This window comes from Sinohyriopsis cumingii, chromosome 19, assembly GCF_028554795.1.
Source record: "Sinohyriopsis cumingii isolate HCF-2022 chromosome 19, ASM2855479v2, whole genome shotgun sequence".
Classification (NCBI taxonomy): Eukaryota; Metazoa; Mollusca; class Bivalvia; order Unionida; family Unionidae; genus Sinohyriopsis; species Sinohyriopsis cumingii.
In genome coordinates this window covers 70,813,707-70,827,424 of record NC_142979.1, presented here as the reverse complement: position 1 = coordinate 70,827,424, position 13,718 = coordinate 70,813,707, and the positions used below count along the sequence as shown (strand labels likewise).

Sequence of the window (13,718 nt, the reverse complement as noted above, 5' to 3'; positions counted from 1 at the left end):
ATTTCTTCAGAGTAAAATTTATTGTACTAACAGAAACAGGTAGTTGGATTATCCGTGACAAATATGATCCTGTCCTTGGTAATAATAAAACTATCATATTAAGTAAAAATTCCAGACCGGGTCTATTGACTGGTATTGATAAACCGTATTATGAGCGAGCGTATCCTGTAACAGCAGTTATTTATGGAATTTATGAGATAAATAAAAAACCCAACGTTGATAAACTAGCGCCGATGAAATTATCATCCTTGACCTTGTCAAGGCTAAATTGTGTGGCTGAACGAGTAATAGAACACTTTACAAACGCGATGCGTGGAAATGGATTAACCGATTTAAGGCGTGAAAAAATAAACTCGTGGGCTGATTCAGTTAGGGATACTGGTGCTACAATAAAAGATGTTGCTGAGTTAGGAAAAATATTAAAATTTCCAATAACCGTAGCAACAATAACGGGAGAAGTACTGTACCAGTCGAAATATAAATCGAAGGGAGCTCCAATAAATATTATCGATCATAACGCGCACGCATGGACTAACGCAGTAACAATATTTCCACGTGATCGAACTGTTAGATTTTACCCCACAGATATGTTTGATTTTATTAACGAAATAAGTAAAACCGATCCTGTATCGGTATGGTTATTCAAAAGTAATGAGGAGGGTGAATTTGATCAGTTTGTCAAACCGAACGGTGAAATATATCGCACAGAATCCCTCCATGACGAGATGAAAAATCTTGCGACGTTTTTACAGTGCAAACACGCGGAAAATACTGACAAATTACTAACTAATTGTTTTACCGTTCCATCTGTTGCGGCTCATTTCGCCAGAGAACGAAATTCATGGAAACCAACACGATTTGATTTACTCGAGGACGTACGCGCAAGTTGCGTCGAATATGGACATGGCGGATTATGGAATACCAAATACAATTACAATGATGTTATTTCGATTGATATGGTTGCATGTTATCCAGGAAGTTTTCTGGGATACGGAGATTGTTCTACGTACTTTGAAAGATTTGGTCACCCTACAAACGAGATGACGCGAGTGGCAATTAATGGACCATTACCTGATTTTGATCTGACTGGATTCGCCTGTATTGAGTCGTTCGAGTTTAACGAAAATCTTCACAAGATTTGTTATGTTTGGTTTGGCAGACATTTTTGTGAAAAACGTTGGGCACCTATAGTTTTGTTGCGATATATGCTAGATTGTGCGATACTGACATCGTTGGTGGTCAGTGAGGCAATTATATCATATCATGCACAGACCAAAGTTTGGTTGCCCATGTCAGATTCTGAAGTTATCAGCGAGTTTAAGGATGTTTCCGAAGATGATATTCCTAAAATTCTCGAGATTAAACTCAAAACCGCAAAAGATCTCGGTAGAAAAATTATAGGTAAATTTACTCAAGGTGGTGCATATGATTATAAAAGACATCACGCACGATTAATTCTAGATGACGCCGAGTACGATTTTATAATCGCTGATACAACGGCGAAAAATACATTTGTAAATCGAGAGAGTGTTTATTTATCCGACGGAACAAAATTAGGTACGATCGTTAGTTACATAAATGACGTATCCCCGCAATATACTCATCTAAGATCTTCCATGTTGGCTTATGTTTCTATAAATTTATTATCGATGATTAATAGATTTCCTGAGACCGCAGTCAGAGTCGCAACAGATTCGTTTTATATTTCAAGTAAATATTTAGAATCTGTTATGAAATTTACAAGTAATGATGAACGATGGGGTTCGTGGAGAATAAAAAAGGAACTATTACACAATTATGCAGAATCAGCAGATGTTCCAGTGAGAGATGTTTATCGTGAGGGTAATAAAATATCAGAAATGTCGAAGGCACCATCGTTGAGTGATCCAATAACCAGATATAAGACAGTATATCTCAATGGACCTGGTGGATGCGGCAAAACAACTCGAACGATTAATGTTTTTAGAAATTCAGATATAATCGTGCTGACACCCACACATAGACTTGCACGTGAGATGAAACAGCGGCAGGTACAATCGTGCACGTATCATAGTTTCTTCCGATGGCGCGGGGATACATGGACTCCTCAACGGATGGGGGAAAAATATATACCTAAAATAATTATTTGGGATGAGATATGCACGGTGTCATTAGATACATTAAAAACGTTTCTTGATTGGTTGTTGACGAAAAATACCGCCATAATAATGTGTGGCGATCATGGTCAACCTCCGCCTTTTGTTGGACCATCTCCACATGACTGGTTAAAAAATTTCGTTGATTATTACGAAGAAATAGATGATGATCATAGAGCTCTTGATGCAAATTTGAAAGAGTTTAAAAAATTAATCAGATTACAATCAAACAAAATTCAGTGCGAAATATTACGTGGAGTGATCTCAGAGACATCAATGAGTGATTTTTTGAACTCATGGAGACCCACCGATTTGATCGTAGCAAGTAGAAAAATAATCAGAGACGCTTTACAACAACAGTTATTTCAGCTACATAAAGAACAATATTCAGAACTACCCGTACCGTTGTGTTATAGACCATCAGATACACGAAAACAGAATATTAATGTTGATATTCCAGGACCCTTGACAGAGTCAAGGAAACAGATTCTCGTATTAAATGATATTGTCGCCGTTGATATCAGTGTGGTCGAAGATGCATTACGCGCTGACAAATCTCCATGGGTGTTGGGATACGCTATGACAATCCACTCGTCTCAGGGATTAACTATTTCTGATACACGAATCTGGATTATAGACGATCGCATCGAGTGGTCAAATTTAGTTTATTTAGCGGTATCGAGGGTCAGAAATATATCTCAATTACGTAGAATTATAATTCCTGAAATCGTTGATAAATTTAACATCATCGATGATGATATAATAAGAAAAAAATTAATCGGATACAAACAATCTGACAAAAAAAATAAACGTGACTTTGATCTTGATGTTGAATTTATTATTGAGTTAAAACAGCAGCAGAACAATCATTGCGCAAGTTGTAATTGTATAATGTTATGGCGATATTCGAGTAATGATTCAAGACAATTTACCGTAGATAGAAAAGATAATAGTCGCGGTCATACACGAGAAAATACCATGTTAACCTGTCTTGAGTGTAATCGACGTCGGGGTGCAAGCGCCTTGGGTGCTAGTTAAGTGATCGAAATCACCGGAGTGATCGCGGCGGTAGTTGTGTATCCGCGGGAATTATTTGTAGTTGTTCACGTGTAAATCCACGTTGAGGAGCAGCAGAATCTAATCTGTAGATTGCAGGTCTGGAAACGCCTACATTTCTTCCAGTGGATCTTGTCACGGTAGATATTTTGTGTGTGGTAACACTCCAAATAGGATCAGTTGCTCTCGCGCTACCACCTTCAAGTTCACCAGGCTCATATAAATATCTGACTGTGACATCACCTAATATTTTTTGTTTTCCAGCATCTTTCCGTTGTGTTGGTATATTTTTTTTGTGACCGCGCTAATGGGTTTCATGTTGGTTGTTCGTGTGATTTCATTATTTAATGCAGCTATCACGATTGGTAATCTTGCAACCCATTCACGAGATCTCTTATCCTGAATAAATTCCCTCGCGTATTGATATCCAAATAACCGTTCAGCAAGTGTTCGATTAAATCGCTCAACAATTGCTTGATCACGGTGAATTGCAGTATGACCTCGTCGTATTTTGGTATTATGTTGTTTCATCAACGATGATACTGGACCAAGAAATTCCTTACCAGGATCAACCTGTAGTAGCTGCGGCCATCGTAGACCACCTCGTTGATAAATTCGTTCAAACGCATCAGCTACTTCAGATGATGTTTTCGCCGATAGCGGCTCTGCTTCTTTATATCTACTTGCAACATCAACTACGGTTAGCGCGTATTTGTACGTTTTTCCACGTACAGTATCATGCGGTAAAAACAGAATATCAGCTTGATGAACTTCATTAGGAACACTGACATCGAAATACGAGTACTGAATGTGTTTAGGACGTGGTAGATAAATTTGCCATATTGCTTGTTTAGATAACCACGTTTTAGCAGTAGAATGTTTAACCGATGCTGCATCAGCAAGTTTACCAATTGCTGCTTTGCCTCTCCAGTATCCTCTCGGTGAATAATAAATTGATTCCATTATTAATTACCAGCCCCAATCGCTAATTTACCTTTCATCGAGGATCTTACTAACCAATTAGCTAATGATTCTCTAATATTTTTATTTTTTATAGAATTTAATGAATGAATTAATTTTACATCTGCAATATGCCTATCTTGTAGATTTTGACTTTTATAAGCTACATCATGAGCATGACAAGCTCGATCTATAGCGTTTATTGGTTCCTCGCCTGGTTTTGGTTGATCTTGATCATCGAGCCTGATATCAAGTCTGGTACCAGGACCGCAATAATTATATCCTGGTAGATGTTTTTCCCCGCTGTATTTAGCCCATGGAGCACCTGGAAACTTTGACATCAAATTAGCAATATCACCACCGCGCTTATTAGGTAAAAACGAAAATTTCTTTCTACCGCATATAGAACATTTTCCACCGTACGCTATTTTTTTATTTTTTGTTGTAACTGTAGCTAAATCAATAGTTGGAGTTTTAACTTTACAGCGTAAACAATATAAATTCATGTTATAATATATATGGATATAATTGATTTCTCAGCGACAAGAAAACGAGAACCTGTTAAACATCATCCTGCGCTAACGAACTCCATCAGAATGATTATCATAGGACCATCTGGATCGGGTAAGACGCAATTATTACTTAATCTGATAATGAGATGGTTGAAATGGGATAAATTATATTTAGTAGCACCATCCGTTGATGATCAACGATGTTATGATGTACTTAAAGATTTCAATGAAAACGCGCGATTACTGGATGAGGATAATGATGTTATAGAGTTTATAACCGATATTGATGAAGCACCATCCGTAGATTCCATAGACGGATTTATTAATAATTTAGTTGTATACGACGATGTGATGCTAGATAAACAATCAAATCCAGCCAGAATATTTTCCCGAGGTAGACACAAAAATACAGACGTGATCTATGTTACTCAACGATATACACAAATACCAAAAGTGATCAGAGACAACTGCAACATTTTAGTTGTGTTTAATGGCGTAGACACACACACGTTGCGAAATATTCATCAAACCTGGTGTGGTGGTGACATGGATATAATTAAATTCAAAAATTTCTTCTCACGAGCGCAAGCTACCCCGCATGGATTTATAACAATAAATTTACATGATCCAAGAACAAGATATCGTGTGGGTATTGATAAAATATTTGGGTAACAGGGGGAGCAGCAGAGAGGGTACCTACCAACGTTGGTCGTCAAAAAAATAAACAAGAAATAAATAAACACGTAGAGTACTTTATTTTTTTCAGCTACTATTTCAAACTGAGGTTTTATTAGCACAATCGGTCATTGCAAAAATAAACATCTCAAGGAAAGTTCATTTGTAAAATCTGGACCTTTCTACGAGATGATTTATTTGTTTGTTTTTATTTATTTTGTCGGAATTCTATGGTCTGTTCACCCTCTCTGCTGCTAGTTGGCAAATTACAAGATACAAGGATGCAGAAGGAAAATAGATCTAGGCACTTTCAATCAGCCATTTACAACTTGCAACAATGAAGAATAGAACATTCATGACTAGAATTATGAATGTAGCACTTGCAAGCAGCCATTTACAATAATGCATCAATGAAGAATAGGAAATACATCGTATAAATCCCCTTCCATAATAAATAGGTAGGATATGATGCTACATGTCTGCGGCATGATGCCCCAGTGCTAGACATCACTATAAACTACCACAATGTAGACATCGTAGCGATATGACTGACTTTTTTTTTAAAAGCTACGTTAAACACACACACACACACACACACACACACACACACACACACCAAACAACACGTTCATTCAGAGAAAATAATATATTTATATTAATTAATATAAATCAAGTCGTAGACAACTGGAAAGATTCATCGAATAATATCAGCAGTGTTTTTGGATATACATATATAATATTCTGAAGGAGAAAAGATCATATATGAAAAAACTCCCCTCCCCTCCACATACCCTCACCGTGAAAAACAAAACAACAAATAATGAAATATTATTTCTGCAAGAATTGGCACAGGTGTCAAAAATCGACAGAAAATGTGTATCATGGTGGGAATATGTTGGGGCACCAGAATGAAACCATAATCGGGTGGCGTAGGAGAAAAGAGATAGTCAGTCGATACATGCACTGGCCTAGGATTTGCGGGGTCCAAGACAGCAAGCGCTGAGCGAAAGGCGACTGCCTCGTTAGCCTTGCCCTAGGATTTGCGGGGTCCAAGGCAGCAAGCGCTGAGCGAAAGGCGATTGCCTCGTTAGCCTTGCCCTAGGATCGGTCCTGAATCAATAGGCTGCCGAGTTACCAAATCGATGGTTTACGAAGGGAAATGTTTGAAGTTGTTAGAACCAATCAATCGTTCATATGTTGCAAGTGATTTTCGTATGCCGGAGTATGAAATTAGTGTTAGATATGATGTATATGTATGTTACAATAATGTCGTGTGTTCAAACATATCCGATATGGTCTAAATAAAGACAAATTATCGTATTTATAGAGAAGATTTCAAGTATATGTTCAGGCCAGAATCTTACAGAAATTCAGCGTGTTGAGCTGTTGCAGGAGGTTTGTTTTATCAAACATAAATCCATACCTGTACCTCACTGTGTTACACTTGTATTCATTAATTAATGTAATTGCACATTTAGACAACGTGTAGGAATGTATTGGATGTACACTGTGCCTTACAGTGCATTCGGTTTACCAATGTTGTTTTGGTGTTTCTCAGCGCAAGATAGGCTATATATAGCGGACAGTATAGCTGGTGGAGAAAGTAACTGGGAAAATCCCGTTAAAAAGCACCGACCCACGGGAAGCTAGTTGCAGCTTTCTTACATGCCCACACTGGCCGAGCCGAGACTCGAATCCACGTACACAGAGGTGGGTTGGCAGGAATCGGTACCGGCGAGCGCTTTGGACCACTCGGCCGCTTGGAATGCATTGATTGTGTACAGTTATACTACGATAATAGGTTATTATTTCCAGATGATCAAACCTTGTACATTGTTGTCTGTATTGTTTATGTGTAGCATTTGATTTGCTTTCCATATGGAATGTTACAGCTGTATCCTAACATTTAGTAGTCCTTAATGTCAGTTCGCTAACAATCGATGTGAAGCCAATTGTTAATAAGAATGCAAAATAATAATTCAACAGTAGGTGACTGACGCATGGACATTTCTGCCCGTACAATATGTACAAATTTATCTTTGCTAGACTTAGCTATATTGCGCATAAACAAAACAAAACAAACATAACGAAATAAGAGGTAGTGAGTCAAGTGTTGTCACAAAAAACACAGGCAAACGTTCAAAACAAAAACCTTTAATCTTAACAAAGTTGATATTCCAATAAGTAGATATTATTTTGTTTTCAGAGCCTGAAATTTAATTAACTAATTACAATCTTGTGTACGAAAATCTATATCAGACTTCAGTTTCAGTTTGATCTCTCTCTCTCTCTCTCTCTCTCTCTCCGTACTCCTCAACAATTGTCAAACTAAAAACATATCATCTAAATCCGGTGAATACAAATTGTAATTAGTATCTGCCTAAATTTGTGCCAGATATTAAATGCGTAGTTCTCTTTATTGTAAAGACTAATATAGACCATCATGCTGGCCAAGTTCAAATCAATTGTAGTTAAAATCTGAAAACTGGTGAGGTCTGCCCATGTAATCACAGTATCAAGTCCGTAGACTCTTTTCTTCACGTTATATACGCCAGTCAGATCACTGGAACAAATGTCCACAACAAATACGCGGAACATTGTCATCTTAACTTTATTTTTTCCAAAATAATTTGAGTGTAAGTAATCACCTTCAGTACTTTTAAAAAAATGGTGAAGTGGCATAATACCAGTATACTGACTAGAGGCCCAAGTGGGCCAGAGATCACTCATCTGGATGACATCTAACAAAGGCAAGATCTGGATTAGTAAGATGCTTTCTGAAGAAATCTCTGAATGCTGTTGGTTCTATATTTTATAAATAGTTCAAGGTTTTCTATATCTGTACCTTCATCCAAGTTATTATCATTATTTGTCCAATAATTGAAAGGTGAATGTTTAATTTTTAGACGAAGTTGTTAAAATGTCTATTTTGGTAATGGCAGCCATATTTGTTGACAGATCAATATCATTTGTATGAATTTTGAAAAGGCCATCAAAGTAAGATTTTTTTTATATAAAAATTTGGTTACATTTTGTTGTTACCATAAAACAATTATTGACCTCTATCTTTGGTTGTCCAAAATAATTTGAGTGTAATGATTGTGCCAATATTTTAAGAAGTCAACGGTATATCATTTACACACAAAATGAAATCTTGTAAATATGCGACAGACTTCAATACTTATTTAGCATAAATGTTTCGCAAATTGATGATAAATATTAAGTGAATTTTTTGGCGTCTTACAGCACAACAGGAAGTCAGTCACTGCAGCTGTTCATAGGCTGTATCTGGCATTTTGCCAACTCTACGAAGGGTACGACGTTTAATTTGCTTTCGAACTAGGGATATTTCTTTTTTTTTCAACGTAAGACAATTATTTCCCCACTAATGTAATGGATCTAAATACTTCATTTTTCTACAGGGCGGAGCAACATTTCTTTTTCTAGCTGTTTAGGGTGCCATATTCGTTTGATTTTTTTTAATACAAAAAGCATTACACACACCTTCCCCCCCCCCCCCCCGTCACAAAAACTACAAGGTCGGTCCCTTGCTAGAAACATGCCACACAAATAGACAGACATCTAAGCACGGCCTTAACACTTTTTCTTTGTATATAAATATACGAAACACTAACCTTTGAGTCATCAACCAGTGGTAATGGAAGGAGAAGCAGAGGTAAAAGTACCACAATGAGAGGGTCCTTCCAGTGCCATAGGGATCTAGAACAACTTCGGAACCTCACGCTTATTCTTGTACTGTGCGGCATTGATATAGAACCAACAATGAATGCCTTTGGTTGCACATGTAATTCAGCAATACGAGTGTTTACATCATGTGATCAAGTCTAACCTTTTACAGATGTTTATTTACAGATGTTCTTTCGTCATAGTGCCCTTGTGTACGTTTCGGTCAGTTTTCATACAAACCACACTTTACTTACAAATAGGAACTTGAATATAATAGTGTCATCTATAACGATCATCATATTGTTTGTTTTATTTTTTTTCAAATGGCATGAAAACACGTAGATCTGTAACATTTGCCCAGAGATTAGGTTGTTGAGTTGAACATGGATGCGCGCGCGAGAGAGAGAGAGAGACTTCGTGTATGCGTGCTTGCAAACAATTTACTGGTTGAGATAATTTAGGTATTTGATAAACCTAATCTCTTATTTACGTTTAAATGGAAACCGCTGTTGGTATTATAGAAAAGGTACAAATAAGTTCTCGGTAATACAGTCATGTATGTACGCATTATTTCGTTTACCATTCAGTAAACATATGCATATGCACACACGTGCCTCATTAAAAGAATCGTGTTAACAAACGTTTGATCAGGCTTGATACCAACTGCAAATGACACACACCGTATGTGTTCAAAATATAATTGGCGTTTACGTCGATCTGATGATTTATCCATTCATCAAACTTTTATAATGAATTAATTAATCCTTCAAACTTGGGAATTGGAATTTTGATGCAAACCTGAATTTTAGAATGTATACTCTCCGTACAAATGTCACATTTGCTTCGATTTTACTTCATCACGAGCGTTTACCGTTGATTACATTGACGATATAGATTACCTTGCTCCTAGTTAAAATCGGTATATAGATTTATTGACATACCTGACATAGATCAGATCGTTATTCAGAAGAATGTGTACATTATCCCGACACCAGGCATTAACGGTGAACTGAACAATGCATGATCAAGGACTTAATTTCTAACGTACACAACCCAGTTTTGCGTTGTGTGTGTGTTTCAAATTTGAATTGTGCAGCAAACCATGGTGTTTCCATCAGCTACATGTATAACTATCCACTTATGAAGACCGTGTATACTGTGAACTCGGAAGAAATCTTGACTTGTATCCTCAAAGGTAATTTAGGGGGGGGGGTGTGTGATTTGGATTTTTATCGTAGCTTTAACAATGTTTCAGTCATATCTCTACGATGTCTGCAGTGTGACAGTTTATAGTAATGTCTAGCACTGGGGCATCACGCCGCAGACATGTAGCATGATGTCCCACCCAGTCACATTATCCCGACACCAGGCCGACCATTTATAACACTAACCTCTTAACGCTGAGCGCCAAGCGAGGCAGCCGTTTTTGTAAGTCTTTGTTATGACTCGGCCAGGTATCGAATCCGCGACCTCACGCATCCGAGGCGGACGCTCTAAACACTAGGCCATCGGAGCGGTACAATTTAGGCAGGTATGTATTGATTTTTAAATAATAATCAGATACATATTTTTCTTAGTACTGAATAATAATAATCACACCGGCCCATATTACAAAATACAGTACAAGTAAATATAATGTGAGTAATAATGTATGGTGTTCATCATGAGTATACATACATACATACATACATAACGTCCTATAATAGGTGCAAAAGAATTTAAAGTTCTCAATACCCCTAAGTATAATATTTACCATTCGTCTGAGGTATCAAAGATTGTCTACAACGCAAAGCTGCATTGATATAGGAAGAATGATTCGTATAATTCCTAAATTACTATGACTCGTGAGGGGTACAAAAAATATATATTTTCAGATGGATAGAGATCATAAACTTAATTAACGTTTTTCTTTCTTTAAATATCAAGAGCTGGACAAACACTGTGAAAACGCAACCTTTCTTCCACCATTAAACATTATTTTTCCGGCATACTTCACAATACTTATTATTTTTCGCAATCCTGTTATGCCTACCTGTCTCTCTTTTCAGTGTATGTCAGGGAATGAATCTCTGCTTCTAGCTTATGTGCGCTTTATTAAAGATGAAAGTTTGGCTCATAAATTGTTATTTGCAAGGGAGCTGGAAGCAGACACTAAAGGGGAGTCAATATATCAAGTTGTTGATAAATTCTTCACAGAAAAGGGAATTCCACTGACAAATATACTTGGTTGTGCAACTGACGGAGCACCATCGATGACTGGACGCCACCGTAGGTTTCTTGCTTTCCTGAAAACAAAGGTGCCAAATTTATTTTCTATTCATTGTGTCATTCATCGCCAGCATCTGGTTGCAAAAAACCTTAGTGATCGCCTGCACAAGTAATTACAAACTGTGATTACTGCAGTGAATAAGATTAAAGGTCACGCTCTCAAAGATCGACTATTCCACAACTCTGTGTTGAAAATGATGAAGATTTTAAATGTTTGTTATTTCATACTGAAGTTCGTTGGCTCTCCAAAGGCAACTGCCTGAGGCGCTTTTACGACCTTTTTGAGACTGTTGTGGAGTTTTTTCAAGACCGGGAACCCTGTCTCAGTGTGGAACTCAAAAAATTAAGCACGATGTTGCTTATTTAACAGAAATATTTTCAAAATTCAATGAGATTAATCTGCAGTTGCAAGGAAATGAGGTGACTCTTATTAAAGCCAAGTCTGTTATCTCTACGTTTATGTCAAAGTTACTTCTATTCCAGCGCAATATGGGCCGTCGGGACCTATATCAATTTCCAACCCTGTCTGAGCTGAAAGATAAAGGAGAAATACAAGATTATGATCTGCGTGTGTATTGCGATCATTTGGATATGCTGAATAAAGATATGTCTGAGCGATATCAGGATCTTCTATCATTGGAAATTCCAGATTGGGTGATAAATCCATTCTCAGATATTGAGCAAGTTGGAGTAATGGAGGAAGAAGTAATTGAGCTACAAAATGACATTGAGCTGAAATCAAACTTTAAGTGTAAGAAATCGTACCAAGAGTTTTGGTTACAGAAGGACATTTCCACCCGCTTTCCAGCGTTATGGTCTGTGGTTAAGAAGCTTCTTGTTGCATTTCCATCATCGTATCTGGCAGAACGTGGCTTTAGTGTGGTCGCCCACCTTCTATCCAAGCAAAGAAATCGACTCCAAATTGTTAACTCTGGTGATTTGCGACGCGGGTTAAGTGACTTTAAACCGGACATTGGGGCAATAATCTCACGTCATCAAGCCCATCCGTCACATTAAACAACTACTGAACTGTTAGGAACTTAAGATGAAGAATTGATTAAGTACTTGGGTTCCAGGAATCAAGTATAATATATAATCTCTTGTAGCTTCTTACATTACTTTCCGACTTTCAATTAGAATTCATGATTATTAAAACAATATGTTTTTAAAATTTGATTTGGAATAATTGTGTTACTCCTCAGAGTTTAAAAACAGTTAATCATTCATTTTCCCGGTATATTAGTTATGTCATTCCTTACTTGTCCTCATAACCACTATGTGACTATACTAATAGGCCTATGTGATTAAATTAAAATGAAACGTTACATCATATAATATAGGAATAGATGTAGATGGGGGCGTTGGGGGTCCCCGTTTCTTGAGCCAAAGGGGCGTTGGCTCTAAAAAGTTTGGGAACCAGTGATCTAAATATAGCAAGTAACTTCCTCAGAAAACATAATAATCCACATGAGAGGTATTATTCCGGTTCTAATTCGGTTGTATAAATGCCTTGATATACATATTTATATGAGTTGTTATTATCGATTGCCAGTTTTGGCATGTCGAATCATCATTTCTTTGCAAACAAAATGTATAATGAATATACAATGTTATTTATTGAAAATGGATCAATTGACAGCATTGACTGGTTTTACTCTTCCAGTGTAGACTTGCGATGATTTGGATTTGGTGTCGTTGGTATAGTTCCGGATTACGTAAATTGCGCCAAGTTCTTTGTAATATTTGAACCAACGGCCTCAGAGATTTCAACATTTTTGTAATCATTAATACGAAGTGCGGTCTTGACAGAACTCCGAGGATCTTCTCATAATTTGAAAACTGGAATTGGGAGAGAGGGGAACTACATAATTGAAGATGTGCATATATCGTTGTATTCTATTGCGTACAGCATATACCAAAATACGTGTAAACCATATTTTAAACAAATCCTTCTGGAATGAACCATGCAGGTACGAATGCATTTAACGGTCAACTTCTTATAATAAGAAACTGCTGAATTGATCGGAAGAAAACTATATCCATACCAGCATATCGAACTTTCATATTGCAGCGAATGTATTTCAGTAATATTTACACTTCATAAAACCTGATCAACGGTACCAGTATAATCTAAACATAACTACGAAGACCACTTGGATAATATGAATGTATTTTTCAAATGCTTTTTTATTTGTATAAATTAGTTTCTTGCAAATAATCTGTTAAAAGATCAAAACTATTCGCTTAGTTTTAATAGATAAGTGTGTCTTTAAATATGTGTCACATGAGTTTTACGTCTTCATTGATTAGCAATAAATAACCTTCAATTAATCCAATGTATCTCTACTTCCAGACATTTTCTAGATAGATTAGCCCCAGGAAAAAATAGGACCGTATCCCTCGATTTTCTTTTCAGGTTGCGCTT

The 13,718-nt window shown here is 36.9% G+C and overlaps 1 protein-coding gene across 3 annotated transcripts in view; it reads right to left on the bottom strand.

The window, feature by feature from the left end:
* LOC149775926 (Na(+)/citrate cotransporter-like) overlaps positions 1–9,146 on the bottom strand; it is a 75,922-nt gene extending 66,776 nt beyond the window's left edge. For 2 of the 3 annotated variants that reach the window (XM_089944229.1, XM_089944231.1), the window contains exon 1: positions 8,974–9,145. In XM_089944229.1, coding sequence (XP_089800355.1) covers positions 8,974–9,105 — 132 coding nt within the window. In that variant the 5' untranslated portion in view covers positions 9,106–9,145. Of the gene's footprint in view, positions 1–8,973 lie in introns of all 3 variants that reach the window. The other variant, XM_089944230.1, reaches the window with a different exon arrangement.
* Between the last annotated feature and the right edge of the window lie 4,572 nt (positions 9,147–13,718).